Here is an 18,340-nt window from a genome sequence, read left to right as displayed (position 1 = left end):
CAGGACCAAAGTCCACCACCCTAACCACTAGGCCACTCCTCCAACATGGATGCCCTTTCTGCATCCATGTTGGCACTTTGTTTTAAGGCCAACGTAGATAAAATTAGAGATTCACTAAGTGGTAAGGGATATCTATGAATATCTTTTTATTGATCCATCTGAAATTCCAGCAGATAGGGTTTGGGATGTTCTTAAGTTTATTATATCAAATGAAATCTTAACACTCTTGAAGAAATATGCTAATTCTCATTGTTCATTGGATGTATGTCCTGCTTATTTGTTAAGATCACCTAGTTTACTGTTTGTGAATTTATTAACAGACTAGCTTAATTTACTTCAGGCTGGTTGTTTTCTGAAATAGTGCTTATTCCTGTTTTGAAAACCCCAAAGGGAGACGTGGAGGAACTGTCTAATTATAGATCGGTGGTATCAATTCCTCTATTGGTTAAACAGATAGAGGGTTTGGCCATGGAACAATTGGTTAATTATTTGGAGAAATTTCAAATATTGCACCAGTCACAGTTTAGCTTTCGGAAGGGTTTTAGCACGGAAAACGTCTTTATTTCATTACTTACTACAACTCAGAAGATGTTTAGGACAGACTTCCTTTAGTGCAGTTTGATTTAAGCAGTGCTTTTGATTTCGTGGATCATACTCTTTTGCTATGTCTATTGAACTTTTTTGGTATCTCGGGTCCTGTTGAAAATACAAAATAAATACCAACTGAATAACTCCCTTGGGTTTTGGAATGTTTGTTTTTGGTGATTGAATTGGAATGCTATTGATTGCTAATCTCCCTCTCCATCCCCTAATGTTTTGGAAGAACTTATTCCCTTTTCTTACAGTTGTCAGACTCTAATCAATCAGCACCTAGCCATTTACAAAAAGAAGAAGGGAAAGGGAAATGGGACTTGATATACCGCCTTTCTGAGGTTTTTGCAACTACATTCAAAGCGGTTTACATATATTCAGGTACTTATTTTGTACCAGGGGCAATGGAGGTTTAAGTGACTTGCCCAGAGTCACAAGGAGCTGCAGTGGGAATCGAACTCAGTTCCCCAGGATCAAAGTCCATTGCACTAACCACTAGGCTACTCCTCCACTCCATCAAAAAAAACCCCATCAAGTACAGAAATGCAAATATATGATAAACAGTCTCATTATTACCTTCAATAAAATACATAAAAATATAGCAAACTCCAACTTTTCCTCCATATCTTCCATCATAGTTAACCGTAAACTTGGATAAAAAAACAACAACATACCTTCATTGGTTTTCAAGGAATTTAAAATCTGACATCAATCCCGAATCCTGTGCCAGTGATTTCCACAAAAATGGCATCACCAAGGCAAAAGCCTGATCACATGTAATCTGAAAATATGCACCATTCCTCAGAGAATTACTAACCTACTAGGCTGAGAGGACCAGAGGAGGGTATATAAATTCACATTAATTCTTGCAAATATACAGGTACCATTACCATTAAAACTTGAAAACTTCATAAATAACTTTAAACTGACATCTTACTCTCATTGGGAGCCAATGCAATGACTACAATACTGGAGTAAGATGCTCCTTAAACTTTAGACTATAGGTAAACCATTCCAGCCCTTAAAACCATATAATTACTTACTTCTGTCTCACAGGACATCTCTATCTAACAGATTTTCATTCCTACTGAAGGTTTGTAGAGGGGAAATACATTATAAGGCAACACTATAGACAGGTTAGACCATCTCAGCCTGGGATTTTGTATATTAAACAAAACCATGATTTTTTTTAAAATTTTTTACTAGAACTGTTCTCTAACTCAATGGCATAGTTACATGGGGCCTTGGGGGCCCAGGCCCCTCCCCCATTCCAGTCTCAGGCTACCCAACTCTGGTGGCCAGTCAAGTGCCCTTGTTTTGGGCCCAATCGTCTGCCCTCCCGCTCCCTGCACCGCTGACCTCCAATTTTCTGGGCCCACCGGCAGTGTCAGTGAGGTAAGCACACTGCCTTTGATGGCCTGGAAGCTCTCCCTTTGCTACAATTTCCTGTCCCGCATAAGTGGGATGCTGCAATAGAGGGAAATCTTCCGGGGCCGCAGAGGGTAGTGTGCTTACCTCACTGATGCTGCCGGCAGCCCGGAAAATTGAAGGGCTGCAGGGCTGGTCAGGCACGGGGGGGGGGGGGGGGGGGGGGGGTTGCAAAGGACCATGTCTGTCCAAGTGTCTCACAACACCCCTCTACTATGTACTTTAACATGCATCCACATTTCAGTAGAGGGCAGCAAGCAGTGGCAGCGATTCTCATATCCTGTCGGCTACTGAGCCCAGAACCTCCATGCTACTGTGTTCCGCCCCCTTTTGATGTCACTTTCTGCTTCTGCAAGGGTGGGGACACAGCAGCAAGGAAGTTCCGGGCTCTGTTGCCAACGGAATATGAAAATTGCAGCTACTGCCTGCCTCTCTCAATTATAACGTGGATGCATGTTATAACCAGAACTCATTTGTACATATGACTAATCATCCTTAGGCAGAATTTGCTATGAGAGTGCGAGCTTTGCCTCTAATCATATCTAGGAGGGAGAAGGTCTATTTCTTGTAATTCAGGTAATCAATGTTGTGGAATATAGCTTTCTTTTTCTTACGTAGCTTGTGGAAGCTGGATTGGAGTAGTAATTTTTTCTGTGCTGTGCATTTTGTGGGGAAGGGATAGGCAGCAAACTTCCCACTGTCAAAATATAAACCCAGACTGACAGCCTTTAAGAAACTTTGTAAGTATGCTTTTAAAAGAAATATGTTACAAAGCACACAACGCTTTTTAGTACTTTGGCATTTATTACCTTGCTGTTTTTGTACCTACTTTTGTACCTACTATTGTTTAAATATGGGTTACTATTTTTGTGGCATATTTTAGGAACAGGCTGTGATTTGGTAAGAATATGTTGAGTTTCCTAAGCTCTAACCCACAGCTGCAATCTAAGGCCCATTAAACCTTATCTAGCACTCAAAGTTTAGGGACTTGGGTGAGGGTTCCACAAACCTCTGAGCTGAGCTACCCCAGCTCATCTAACAGGCAGTACTATAGATCTCCCCTGCAGTCCCTTTTCACAGCTCTAGTCATTACCAGTGGGCCAAGAATCAGAACTGCACTCTTAGTAGGTCACATCATGAGTAAGGCCTTGGACATGCCCCAGCCATACTAATTTTGAGAAACAATCAGTTACTCAATCCTGTATTTTATGTGATCTGTTGTAATACAGTGTATATTGGGTTGCCACAGAAACAGCTTACATGGCTACAGACTGAATAGAATCCAATTGCCAGACTTAGGTGGATTTTGAATGGGGGGGGGGGGGGGGGGGAACTTGTTTTCCAGTAATGAAAGTCTACATTATTTAACAGTAGGAGCATGAGCAAAGTTTTAAAGAATGTGATTACACCTAAAGCCCTTAATGGGCTAGAGCCCAGTTATCTACAAGATGAACTTGGGCCCTATATGCCAAGATGCTAGCTTTATGCAGCAGAAAAAGACTACTAGGTATCCCAAGAAACGCATAGGTATGTCTAGGTCTGCAGAATCCTTGAATCATAAGTATGATGAATAAACCAACTGGGAGATGAAGATATGGGAAGATTACAAGGGCTGGCATGTATAGTGATAACATTTCTACAGGAGGAAATATAAACTATCATGACAGTGATGTGAAAGATTCGTAGAGTACTGTAGTTTGGGAGAAATACTGGAGGCTGAAAAATATGGGGGATAGTTGTTTGTACTAGGTGAGGTGTGCTTAACATGATTTTAAATGTGTGTATGTTGACATGTTACTTTAAACACTGAATTGTGTGTAGAAGGAGTTGAATAAGACATGCAAAATGTGAAGTATAGTGCCGCATGAATGTACAATCAGTTATATTGGTGAGATGAGGTGCTTACTTTTGACTCACATAGCCAAAAAAAAAAAAAGTCAATTATGCTTAATACTAGGTTTCCTATGAAAGTATTGTACTTATTTGAAATCAAATTTTCTGCACAAGTTTAATGATTTGAAATTTGTACGAGTGGTGTGCTTGGTATGCAAAGGCAGGGAGTTGCCGGGCTTTATATGAAGGGGTAAACAATGGCAGGGGTCAGGGGAAGATGCTGGGCTATAGAACAGTTTCTGTATCTTCCTGCCACCATTTTTTAGTTTCTTATTGAATGTGTGTACCTGCACAAGGCTCCAAAGAACACCTTCTCTGCTGTTGGGTGCTGTATTTAGGGACTGTATAAAATCCAGTTCTCTTGGATCCACCTGTTCCAGTCTATAACATCTTTAATTCAGAGGATCTGGCTTTTTCCCTGTCCTCTGCTCAGCCATGTCCCATGATCCTCTGTTTCCATGGTCAACCTTGCTTTGCTGACTTTCCTGCTCAGGAATGTATGGATTTTGTTATCTTCACATTAAAGCTGGGTCCAGAGGTCTCCAGATCCTGCTTCATGCTGCCTCTGAACATCCCCAGGCAGGCTGACTGTCAGCAATAAAGTCAGATCTAGAGGAGACTTTCAGATCCACTTTTAACGTGAAGAAAAAAAAAAAAGGAAAGATTCTTAGGCAGGATAAGCCAATGCACCAGAGGATCCAGGGATGTGGCTGGCTGGGTAACAGCCTGATCCTCTGGATTTAAGGTGATATAGACTGGATTTGAAGGATTTGGGGTACCCAGATTTTATGTGTCCCTATATTCAGTTTCATTGGTGCTAGTGCTAAGGGAAGGAGAGTAATGTCGATTGGCACTGATGTATTCCCCCTATCCTTCCCTAAATTTATTCAGATTTAGATTGATGGACCTGGTTGGGCAAGAGGTGGTTTTGTCACAGGTGCAAATGTTTAGAATATTAGCATATAGCACATATGTGTCCACTTACACATGTATACGCTACTATGCTGTCTAACTGCTATTCAGGTAACAAAAAGGTCACGGGAATCACTCCGCTGAATTATAAACAATAACAGCTTGCAAACAGCGGGTTTTATATGTCAATTGTGGGACACTAAATGAGAAACAGAGGAGGAGAGGACCTCAGACCAATGCCAATGCGTTACTGGCTTGCCTGGTGCTTACTGCAGTTTGGCGTTGCAGGGAGCTCTTCCCCTGACGAAGCCCCAGGTGGCGAAACGGGACCGTTGGGGAGCCCCTGGTTGGAGCAGCAAGCTAAGTAGCTGTGGTGTTTGTTATTTGTTAATGATATAGTTAGCACCGACATAGAGTATAAACACACTAAAAAATATTGAGGGAGGAGGTTGGTTGAGGACCAGTGATTATGCAATTATGACCACCTGATTATCATTCTATTGATTGAAAAGGTGGCATTGGTCTGAGGTCCTCTCCTCCTCTGTTTCTCATTTAGTGTCCCACAATTGACATATAAAACCCGCTGTTTGCAAGCTGTAACTGCTATTCAGCAAATACCAGCTTAACTCACACAGCATGTCTTTTCAGAACATATTTAAACATTGTGGCTGGAGAGACTGTGTCCCATAAGATTTTAACATTTCATGGGTATCCAGATAATTTATTTGTGGGTTTTATTTTGGGGTAGAAAGTGATCTTGCATTTTGCTCCCTACAGTAGATAAATCCCTTTTTATTTTTATTTCTCTTGTGCTGTACTGCTTACAGAGAACGCGATTTCTCAGTGTTTCCTTTTCTAATTTTTGGTCCTTTTTTCTGTAATTAGTGAGGATTGGTCTGTGTTCTGTGAATGACCAAGGTGAAAGATTCTGCTGGCATGTAATCTGTGTGTGGATCCATAGGAGTCCGACCTGTCTGGCTTTTCCAACAGGAAGCATATTGCTGTTCTGTATATTCACTGCTGCCTTTGTAAAGGTTACTGATTGTGTGTGCAGAATTGGTGCTGTTAAAAGTTTACTATATAGGCTTTGAGAAGCTTCTTCACAGGATTTAGTGTTACTTCGTAAAGTAAAAAGACTTGCTGATCTGAACATATATACCCTGGAGGAAAGGAGGAACAGGGGTGATATGATACAGACGTTCAAATACTTGAAAGGTATTAATCCGCAAAAAAATCTTTTCCGGAGATGGGAAGGCGGTAGAACGAGAGGACATGAAATGAGATTGAAGGGGGGCAGACTCAAAAAAGATGTCAGGAAGTATTTTTTCACGGAGAGGGTGGTGGATGCTTGGAATGCCCTCCCGCGGGAGGTGGTGGAGATGAAAACGGTAACGGAATTCAAACATGCGTGGGATATGCATAAAGGAATCCTGTGCAGTAGGAATGGATCCTCAGAAGCTTAGCCGAAATTGGGTGGCGGAGCAGGTGGGGGGAGAGAGGTTGGTGGTTGGGAGGCGAGGATAGTGGAGGGCAGACTTATACGGTCCGTGCCAGAGCCGGTGATGGGAGGCGGGACTGGTGGTTGGGAGGCGGGAAATACTGCTGGGCAGACTTGTACGGTCTGTGCCCTGAAAAAGGCAGGTACAAATCAAGGTAAGGTATACACATATGAGTTTATCTTGTTGGGCAGACTGGATGGACCATGCAGGTCTTTTTCTGCCGTCTTCTACTATGTTACTATGTAATTTGGAAGCCAATCCTTTGTTTGCTCCTTCTCAGGAACTCCAGGGACTTGAACTGTTAATGTCAGCTTCAGAAAGGAGAGAAAGCAGTAGAATCAGAGGAAGGGACAAGAAGTCTTCAAAGCTAATTACTTATTTTATTAATACAGCTTATAAAGGCATTTTATATTTGTTAAAAAGCAAAGTCGAGGGATATGTGCTACTGCAGTAGTTATTTTCCAGGATACTGTGATGCGTGTTGAGAGGTTCACCAGACTGAAATCTACTATAATGGCAAAGTTTAAGCTATGGGATAATTCAACTTCATTTAAAAACCTCAGTGTTTCCAAGGTTTTGATAAGCATCAGAGTTTCCATGGTTTTGATGCAGGACAAACAGTTTACTTAGAATTCTGTTATCAAGGGCACTCTAAGACAGTGCCTCCCCATGTTAACTCTGGGCTCTCCCAAAACGTCAGGTCTGGCTACACCCCTGCTCTATCTACAAATAATTACTTAGGCCTCATGCAGAAAATCCTCATATCTGGACCTCTCTTGCTGTGTAATATATTTGCTGATACACTACAATATATAATAGCACCATAAGGTATTATGATAGGAATGGCTGTACTGTAACAAAAAAAACCAATGCAGAATTACAAGAATATCAAATTATAGGCAGAGAAGAAATTGACTAAGTGAAGTAATTTCAAACTACTCTAAATCTTCAATGGCAAACTGATAGAAAATGTAGAAAAATAATGACATTTTATTATAACGATTCTTTAAACAAATAATGGGGCCCCTTTTACTTTAAAATGTGGTAAGGTTCTGCAGTTTTTGTGTGTACTAAGTTCAGATTCTGTGTGTTGGGGTCATTCACATTATCTTTCCATATAGTTAATGCACAGAAAAACTCTTTACTGAATACTAGGGATGTACTTAGGAGGCAGTAAATGCATGTGTGTTACCTGCCAAAAGTGAGTGTGTGTGATAAGTGACTATGTGCTAATTGCGTGCACAGTCCATGCCCATTCTCCACCCTGTACCAGGTTATGTAGATAGCATATACATTAGAATACACTATCATGTCAGCAAAGCAAAGGATACCATGGCTGTGTGTTAAGTTACTGCACACTAACTCATGCACTAACTGCTTACTATTGCATCGTACTATTTCTCACTGTTCCCTCTTTTCACCAGTGAACTTTAAGGCTGCCTATAGAAAGCGCTTTTTAAACTGCTCTTACCTGTTGGGTTTGCTGCCGGTGAATTGCCCTTACTTTTGGAACAGGGCTGTCTCTGGAGGATGAGGACTGCTGACGAGACCGACTTCCATTCTGCACCTGCTCTGCTATCATTGCTCCTGAGATCACAGACATACTCCCTGTGCTTCGTAATGAAGCATTCTGTGGTAAGGATGGTGGTGCTTTTGCCCTAGCACCAAGCCCAGCTTGGTCTGTTTTGCGGATCTGTGCCTGTCCAGTGCTGTTCTGGCGGGGAAGTGCAATAGGTATGTGTCTATCTGTCACAATATACTGTCTAGAAAAGTCTTCACTCTGTGTACTGCGTTTGGAGAAATCCTCCATACTGCTATTGCTGGGCCCACTGAGGATGAATTCCTCACTATTGCTCTGGCTCCGTGAACTGGCAGTGCTCAAATTTTCTAAGCTGGAGTCCATAGAAGCCTTAGGCAAGGTTAGAGGTGGATTGTTGAGCTGGTACACTGGGTTCTGGAAGGACAAAGCTTGAAGGCTCCCCTGCTGATTCAATGCTGGGTGTAATGGTCTCCTGACTTGTGGAGCACTCTGTGGGGTGCTCTGCGTCTCCCGCAGTTGTCTAATGTTGGCCACTTGTGGGATGGAAACTTGACTGCCAGTAAGGCGCAAAGGTACCTCATGTATGACAGATGTCTGGTCACTGTGAGTGCCATGTGGATCTTGGAGGTCCATAAGAGAGATACTACGTCCATTGGGCATAATGTTCTCTCTCTCATCCTTTTCTGAACATGTCATACTTTGGGTGGAGGCCTGCTGAACCAGTACTAAAGATTTGCCCTTAAAATAGCCATCTGTGCTTTCCGAGGTTGGAGACTTCGATTTCAGCAAATCCCTGTGTAGGAAGAATAACTTTTTACTTGTTTTATTCCAGCTGTAACACACACAAAATATAACACCTTGAGGGAAATTTTCAAAGTCATTCCCATGGTTAACAATGTTTTGTCCAAAGAAACAGGCTGTCCGAAATCTATCCACCCTATGTGTGTGTGAGTAACAGTACGACTCATTTACCTTTTTTCTGCATGTAATAGACACACTAGATAGATTAAAAATGTGTATTGTTTTGGTCTGAAAAAGTATGCCATCCCCCCACCCCCAAAAAGCAAATGTCTGTTGAGTACGTTTTCCTCAGGTAACTTTAAAAATGATGCAAGCATACTTTCTGAAAACTGGTGAAAAGGTCATGGGAAAAAGTATTTGCAGCTATATGGGAAGTAAGAAAACTGCCCTGAAAAATATTAGATAGCAACCCCCCCCCCCCTAAAAAAAAAAAAAAAAAAAGAGTCAATTGTTAATGTGCAAGGCTATATATATTTCACTATACTGTACTGAGAATTAATTACATGAAATACAAAGACATAACCCCTCCTTCAAATTAACCAGCAATGCTATCTCTAGAAATTCATGTATAGGATCCTGAAAAATCAGTACCATTTTCCTTTACTGTGAATATGATAGTGAACTTTTCTCTCCTAAAAACATAAATATTTTTCACCAATCTATGCATACAGATCTATAAAATTAAAACTTTTCCCCATTATAAACTTCAGATGTTAACAAATTTTATGATGTCCACAATCCATACCTATTAACATACATATATCTATACACATATAACCTATATAGATATATACACACACACCTCTCTCTCTCTCTATATATATATATATATAGGAGAGAGAGATTCATATAAACACATATATACATAACACTGAGGGGCATAATCGAACGGCGCCGGCCATCTATTTGGGCGCCGCCGCAAAGAGCTATCCAGAACCGTATTATCGAAAAAGGCTGGCAAAAAAATGTTTTAAAGTTTTTTTGGGGGTGGGAGAGGGTTGGTGACCACTGGGGGAGTATGAGGAGGTCATCCCCAATTCCTTCCGGTGGTCATCTGTCAGTTTGGGCACCTTTTTGAGACTTGGTCGTGAAAATAAACAGACCAAGTAAAATCGGCCAAATGTTCGTCATCGCCGGTTTTCTTTTTTCCAATATCAGCTGAAGCCGGCCATCTCGTAAGCATGCCCACGTCCCGCCGTCGCTACCCTGCCGACACACCCCCTTGAAGTTTGGCCGCCTCTGCGACGGAATGCCGGCGAGTGTGTCCAAAAATTGGCTTTCGATTATACTGATTTGGCTGGTTTTAGGAGATGCCAGCCATCTCCCGATTTGTGTCGGAAGATCGCCGGCGATCTCTTTCGAAAATAAGCCTACCAACTATAAAATAAAAATTAATTTACTTTACACCAGTGTAGACAAGAACAAATCCTTTTGTTTTTGTGTTTTTAAGATGTACCCTCCCCGTTAGTAGTGGCCACAAAATGGAGAAAATTCAAATCTTTGTGCATAATCTTTAGAGTACAGAGCTCACAAACATGAGACACAAGGAATTGGAGGGTCTCTTATATGTACTTGTGGTGAGCCCCCTTTTCTTATACCCTAGAGTCTTTACCACTGGGAGCCAAAAACAAGAAGCAACATGGTCAATAGGGATCCCCAGGCCCCATCAGCATGGAAAACATGTCAAGCCCAGTTTTGGAAGGGGAAAACTGAGATGGGTGTTTGGTGGGGTCAGGCAGCTAAGTGGAGAATACAGCGTAAAAAAAGGAGGGAGTTCAATTAAGGTTGGGAGACGAAGATTGATGCAAGGGGGATATGCAGGGGTAAAGGGGGAGAACTATGGTTCAAGGAAGATGCCAAGGTGAAGGAGAGGAGAGATTGATGCACAGGGAGAAGGATGCTGAGGAGACTAATGGTGGTGGTGGTGTACTCCCAGTGTGGGGAAAGATATTAACACCAATAGTGTAGTTGCTGGGGTAGAAGAAACTGATGCTGAAGGGAAGATTGTTGGGGTAAGAGGGAACATATTCATGCCAAGAGGAAGGTTGGCTGATGGTAAAAAGGGGTGGCATTGATGTCAAGGGAAAGGTTGCTGGAAGGGGGGCAGATAAAACATTCCAATGTTTTCAGATTTATACTCCAGACATACCACTAGAAACATTTCCCTTTGAGATGGACCATTCCTTGGCACTTCTAAAATGGGTGTATGAAAGAGGCAATTCTTTGCTTTCCGTAAATGAAAAACATCGTAAATTTCAATGGCAAATGTTAAACTGATGTTTAACTAGGAAACTAATTAAATATAATCTTGGAGCTGCCGACAAGCAACACAAGTGTTCTTTTTTTTTTCTTCAGTATTTATATGATCTTTCATCAAAACAAAAAGCATAAAACTGTACACAAGTGTTCTATTAAAAAAAACAACAAAACAAAAAAACCCATCACCATCACAGGAAGAGATTCAGTAGTACACTGGTGTTACATACCTGTCAGTGAGATCTTCAAATATCTTCTGAAGGCCAGAGGAAAGACTGCCACCGACATTGGGACTAGAGCCATGCTCAGTGAAGCGTCTCAGCTGCTGCTGTATTGGTGTGGGATTGGTCAATGACTTGGTGATGTCAGCTAAGATACGAGGAAGGGGTCCAAGTTTTGCAACAGTCGCCTGTAGGAAGGAATTTTCACCCTGATTGGACAATAAGCATGGCAACATCCGCCATTTCGACATGGATGCCCAAATGGTAGTGGGTGGGGTAAAAAAAAAGAGGGTGGGTAGGGAATATTTATGAGCATGTGGCAGAAGCCATAATGCATTGTTATGGAGCAGCATAGCCGGCCATGATGTGATGAATGAAGCATACCAAACAGGGTGCAGCAGACATTGAGGAAGGAAAAGGAAATAGAAAAGAAATTAGGATCGACAAAAAATGATTTAAATAAATAAAAAATAAACATGCTCAACCAAACTAAAGCCATTCCAACTCAATACTGGCATGCAAAGCAAACTAAAACTAATGGAACAGGGGGAGGCAAGATAATTACAGGCATCATAAGAATCCAAAACAACAAAATCAGTTATTTGGACAAAATTTTCAGGGAAAAGTAAGGAGGGTGTCCCATGTGGTAAAAAATACATGCCAACATACACAGAAAGTTGTTCAGGGGAGAGGTACTGGAGGATATATGGGGGGATAGTACATCTAAATGTCATCTGTCCTATATCAGCACTCCAATACATGTTATAGTCTGCATCAACCTTTGGTGCCTTCAAATTTGTAAAACTATTTTATACTGATTCTTTTTAAATTACCCATTTCTTTGTTCAAATGCAGGCTAGCATATAATGCAGTTCTGAGTGCTGGTACAGTTATCAGAGTTTAGTGCCCATCCCTGTGTCTGAGCTTTGTAACTCATCTCACAGATATCATACTCCACACCCTGTTTTTCCCCTCTCAGTTCTTTCTTGTGGCAAGCTACAAGAATGCTGATAAATGAATTGGAATGATGGATGTTAGCACAGACAAATATTTTCAAAGGGCAATTTTTTAACAGGAACCATCAGTTTTGTGACCTTGCAGGTACTTTGTTCATGGTTCTTTTATTTCCTACCTTTTTCCCCCTGAACTTTGTACCTGCAAGTCTGAAATATATATATATATATATATATATATATATATATATATATATATATATATATACACACACAAAACCTCAATAACCTCAATACATACATACATACACAAAACCTCAATAACCTCAATACTTTGTACAAACACACTAGGCTAGCATTCAATACATAAGCATAACAGAAACATTTAAATTACTTAACATTCATTCTTTAATGACTGCAGCTCAATGAAGTCAAAACCTGTAGTTATGTCTGTTGTTAGAGAAAAATTGATAGAACTTTCCAGAAAAGCTTATGAGCATGTCCAATTGGGGATCATTTTACCTCTCAGCTTAGATTAGGAAGGAGAGAAAACTATAAATAACAACTCACATTAGGACAAGAGGGTTTGGTTTATTTACGTATATGGTGCCCTACCAAATGAAATCTTTACAAAGCCAGAGCTTATAATGAAACACAGTAAGCACAGATAATGTTAAGAGTAAAAAGAATATTTGAATAAGGTGGATTTTAAGATGAACAAATGGAGGACCAAATTGGGCAGGGGTGGATTGTGCAACTTCCCTAAGTTGAGTTCATCAATTAAAAATTGATATTACCGCAGGGATGCCGTCTTCTAGTTAATATATTATAGGTGATGCCTGAAACAGCTTTAATTTAGATATGATCTGTCCGGGGGGTATAATGTTGGGTTTTTAAGGGACCAGGGAATTGAAGGATGTTTAAATTATTTAGTATGTCTGTTATATGGGTTGCTATTCTCACATGGTTTGGGATTTTGCATTGATGTTGGTATTTTACAAAACTGCTGTCCTTTTCTGAGAAGTTGAAATATATAAATGTGGGAGGGGGAGGAAAGGGGGGTAGGGAGGAAATATGGAGATTAGGCGAGGGACTCTATTTTCTGAATTAGAAAACACAGAAATGCTGTGGTTAATGGTTTCCGTAAGTCTCAATAAAAAATTATTTAAACAAAAGTTGATATTAAAAGAAAAAACTGAGCTCTTGATTTCAGACACTTAAGTTACATGCCTACATTTGTAACCTATTTTCAGTCAAACTTAGGAACCTAAGGAGATCTTTTAGAAGCATCTATATGTAGAAACAGCAGCATTTCTAAGGGTAGATGCCCTTGAACAGTGATTTTAAGGAGGCATGGTTTGGGTGCCCTGAAAAATGTGTATATATTTCCCATTTTACAACAGGAATTCATGCATACAATAAATTTCTGCATTGGCTTATGCATCTGCTCTGAGGCATGCCCAAGTCTCAATAAACAATACATTTGAATCTGGTGTGTCCCACAGTAAAATCTAGAGGCTAACTATGCTCACCTTTCTGCTGTGTATACCGCACCTCAAAAATGCAGTTCATAGTGTTATTTCCCACAGCTCCTTATCTGGCTCACCCTTTACTTATAGGTTTGTAAAATGCAGCACATATGCATGTAAATGGTGGCAAATACATGTGTATGTTGCAAAATCAGCACATACTCGTGTACATTGTAGCACTCACACATGTATAAAGTGCTGAGTAATGCTGTTATCTTTCTACAAATGTTTTATTGGTTGTTGCTGTAAGTGCAAGAATTGCACATTTATTTGCCAATGTCCTTACATTTATCTTACAAAAGGCTCTAAGGCTGGCCTGCTGTATGTCCCTGTCTCTCTACTTTTCTGTTCTGAGGATATGTGAAGAGACCAACTGCAGGAATGTTCCACTCACCAAAGATACAGGAAGTTGCATCAGAAGGAAGGCTGTGGGGCCAGCGGGAACAGTGTCTATCAGTTGCTGCTTGGTCCCGGTTAGGATCTGCTGTTTAAAAAGTGCGGGGGCAGGTGTTGACAGACCATATGGCACGCAGGTGGGAGAGACCAAATCGCCTGTGGGGTGGGGTTTATCTGTCCATTCATCTTGGGCACAGGTCTACCCCAAAATTGGGTGTCTGGCTATGCCCCTGGTTAGAACCCATTTGCCTTCCCTCTGCTTGCTGATGTAGTAAATGATTACTGTGTTGACCAACTGGACCAGGATTATTTTGTTGGCCAACAGATTTCCAACCGCCTATAGGGCCTTGGTATTCACTACATCCTTGAGGGCCACAACAGGTCAGGTTTTCAGGTTATCCCTAATGAATACACGGCAGGTGTGCATACTTACTGCCTCCACTGTATATAAATCTCTTTCATGCATATTTCCTTGAAAATCTTATCTTCTGGCAGCCCTCGAATCTGGGTGTGAATACCACTACTTTAGAGTGTTTCATACAGCCCTTGTAATACATTTCTCCCAGTTCTTTTTTTTTTTTTTGCAACTCTTAAGCATGCAGTGCTTGATCACATCCCACCCTCTGGAAAGTGAAGGAGACTGGGCAAAAAGCTTATTGTAAGGAGCAGCGCTTATTATATTGTCTGAATAGAACGGAGCTTAATGAACTGAATCAGTGCATGGATTGCACATTTTTTAAATGCACCATTTTGAATTTGCCTCTGAACAGTGCGCATCATTTTCTGTTTATGACTGCATAAAGAAAAGATATATCAGTAATTACATTTTTGAATGGAAGTTTTACATGGCTGTTCTTGACTGCTGGTTCTCTTGGCATGGATAATATAACCACAATCTGATTGGCAGATGCTCTCTTTTTCAATTCAATTTAGTGAAGATGGTATAGGCTGCATCATAAATAAAAGGTTTTTCATGTTTGTTTGAATAAGAAATTTTAAAATTTTCTGTTGATTACAATATTTACTGTTTTACTGAGTCTCTGAAGAAGCTTCTGAGAAACACTGGTTACAATTGTACCCTTGTGTTTGCAATCAGTGTTTGTGAATAGCTGGAGTTTACCATTTTCATGCATAACAGAATGATGAACTATCTTGAAGTTATTTGCACAAAGTAAGTTCCATATTTTTGAGCTCATGTTGGAGACAAATGAAAGTTTGATCTTGGTTTGAAAACACAGCGCCTTTTGAATACTAAGTGGCTTTTTGACCAATGATGAAGTCATAATGTGTGGTCTATCAAGCAATTATCCTCAAGTCTTTCCTCTTTTTTATGGAATATACTCACAGGTTCTGAACTGTTATCAATACAAGTGGGGGTTCTGTTTATCACTACAGTACCTTATTAGTTTTTTGGTTATATAGCTCACAACTCCAGGAAATTGTACTAATGACATTTTTTCTAGGCAGAATAAAGACCTTGAGTATGAAGTCTATTTGCACTGGCTCCCCAGCTCATCTTGGACATATCTGTATCAAAGACAATTTGTATAAGAGGTATCTAGAAGGGGATTTAGGGTTTATTAGTGTTTTCTAGACCACCTTATCTAATGAGTAGGTCAAGGTAGTTTACACTCTGCAGTGGAACAAGAAAGGAACTCCAAAGGGGGCTCATGTATTTGATACACTGCTTTTCTGTGGAACAACCAAAGCGGTTTACAAATAGCACAGGACACCATCACGCAATGCATTAAAAGCCAAGGTTATTATTTTAAATTTGATTCTGTACAGTCAGCGATTCCCAAACTGGGTTCCTGGGAACTCAAATTCTCTTCAGGGGTTCCTAAGAAATTAGATTATAGAATTTGTTTGCATACATAAATTGAAGGTTCCTCAGTGTATGAAAAAATATTTTAGGGGTTCTGCCATAGTAAAAAGGTAGGAAATGCTGTATATGATAGAAAACCAATGAAGTTGAAAAAACAAGGGAGTTGCACATCTCTTCTATGAGCCCAGCACAGAAAGCAGGTGGCTGTATTTTATGACTGCAATCTTTTTAGATTCACCTGGGAAACATCTGCATAGATGTTTAAATAGTCATAGCATGAACTGACATATGTGTGAAACAATGTGTGTAATGCATCATTGTCAAGATAAGTTTGGACAGATCTAAGAAACTGGATTTCAAAACATTTGAGATCTGTCATGTGAAGGAAAGTTGGGACTCTATGATAACCCCTATGTATTTAAAAGAGTCAGGCAACAAGAGAGGCATTCCAAAGAGAATCAGTTCTAAAGACAGACAGCGTTGTGACGTGTGATTCAGAAGGCAACAAATTTTTTGAGATTGAACACCAAGTGATTGGTCCTAAGCCAGGCTGCAACAGTGTCTGAACATGCCTGACAAGGGCAGAGATTTAAGGTGTCACTAGTTATATAATGCACTACCAGGATAGCAACTGCATAATAGGCACTTATGCCATGGTCTTGAATTAGTGTTGCCAGAAGACAAAGGAACATGTTAAACAGTAAAGGTGATACGCCAGATCCCTGGGGAATGCCACAGTTAATGGGGTAGATGGAGGACTCTGAGGATGACACCAACAATGTAAAGGAGTACTCCTATAAAAAGGACGCAAACCAACTCAAGACCAATTCAGTGATACCAATAGCTGAAAGCCTATTCAGCAGTTGAGAATGGTTCATCAAGTCAAACACACTGGAAACATCAAGAAAAATCACCAGAGCAATGAAACTCCTATACAGTAGGCTGTGAATTTCACTCAGGATGGACACCAGAATAGTCTCTTTACTGTGGCCAGACCAGAAACTATACTGGTGTGGATGGAAAGTAGAGAATAATTCTACATAGTTATGTAAATAAGAGAAGACCACTCTCAACTTCGTCAGAAAGCAGATTGAAGATCAAGTAATAGCAAGCAGGAATACTAGGGTCAAGAGAAGCTTTTTTTCAGAACAGAACAAATTATTTTTTTTCCAAAGGGCTAATACAGCTCCACAGGAGCTAATAATTAATAAAGCCAAGGACAAAAGACTAAAGGAGGGCAGTTTTAACCATCTAGGTGGAGAAGGATCAAGGGCACAGGTATTACTTTTGAGAAAGAAAAGAGGGATGGTAGATTTAATGAGGAGGTGGAAGATAATGAAGTGGTGAAGGTAGACTCAGTAATTATTGGGAGAACAGACATTTTTGGTAGAGAGATCTTGGAGCAAAAATATCAAGCCAGAGAATCCAATGAGGAAAGAACAATTGCTGGGCTTATACTGCAAAACTAATTTAAGATGGGAAAAAAACATGAACAGTTTCCTATCCAAATCCGAGGAGGTTTCTATCAGATTGGAAACAACGGCTTTTTTCCCCCCTTTTTCAGCTAGTATACATAGAATCTGTGCTGTAACATACACAACCGTAATGCATTAGTTTTATGTTTTCTATAGAGCCATTCCACACTACATACCTGTTGTTCGAGTAGACAAAGCCCATGATATCAGGTGTGACGCCTGCGAGAAGAATGATGAGAAAACTGTAATGGGGTTATAGTGTGTCCAACATATTTCACAGAACAGAGCCCCAGCATTAAAGCTTGATATGCTTGGGAGCAAAAATCAAACAAAGAGGATGTATCTAATCAGTGAATATGTCTGGTTCAGGATCCACTTTGAAAGGCATAGTGGTCTAACCAATAGATTGGCATGGCAAGGAAATGATCTAGTCAGACTGATGAGGAGCACCAAGAGATCACCAAGTTGAGAGTGTGACCAGCTATGTGAGATGGGGTGGTTAAAAAAAAAAAATACTGAATTCTGGCCCTACCCATAGATCAGTGTAGGGATCACTGCTACTGAGTTAAAATGCCTTCAAATAGTCCAAAACACTGCTATTAGAACTCTGTTAGGTTCAGAAGCACAATCACATTACACCTTTATTAATCGGCACCATGTTACAGTATCTGATTTAAGGTACTGACCCTGCCTCATAAGCATTTCATTAAGGTTCTCTCTGTTACCTATCCTCCATGTTTACATTACATATCCCTTCACATTCTTTTTGACTACTGTATGCCCACCAGCTTTCTTTGCCCCCTTCTTTTCATTCAAGGCAAACAGCTTTCTTCTTTCTAGCCCCAGTTTTTTTTAATGGAATATGACAGACCTCTATTTGAGGCTGCAGAACACTTGTAAGAAATTCTTTAGGGTCTCAAAACGCAATTTTTCTCTCTTGCCTTCCCTGGTTCACAGGTTTAAACAGGCAGGCCTGTTCTATTTCCTTTCCATATTCCTCTCTATTTCTGATCTCGACTTC

General features: G+C 40.4%; 1 protein-coding gene across 2 annotated transcripts in view; it reads right to left on the bottom strand.

Moving 5' to 3' along the window:
• RASAL2 (RAS protein activator like 2) overlaps window positions 1-18,340 on the bottom strand; it is a 391,333-nt gene that overhangs the window by 64,571 nt on the left and 308,422 nt on the right. Inside the window, exons 13-14 of one of the 2 annotated variants that reach the window (XM_030205957.1) lie at window positions 11,151-11,350; window positions 7,795-8,656 (exon numbers count right to left, since the gene is read on the bottom strand). In XM_030205957.1, the coding sequence (XP_030061817.1) occupies window positions 7,795-8,656; window positions 11,151-11,350 (1,062 nt within the window). The remainder of the gene's footprint in view (window positions 1-7,794; window positions 8,657-11,150; window positions 11,351-18,340) is intronic. The other variant, XM_030205958.1, reaches the window with a different exon arrangement.

The sequence above is a fragment of the Microcaecilia unicolor genome, chromosome 6 (genome assembly GCF_901765095.1).
Source record: "Microcaecilia unicolor chromosome 6, aMicUni1.1, whole genome shotgun sequence".
NCBI classification, from domain to species: Eukaryota; Metazoa; Chordata; class Amphibia; order Gymnophiona; family Siphonopidae; genus Microcaecilia; species Microcaecilia unicolor.
The sequence above is the reverse complement of the archived record's forward strand: the minus strand, read 5'-3'. Positions and strand labels throughout refer to the sequence as shown.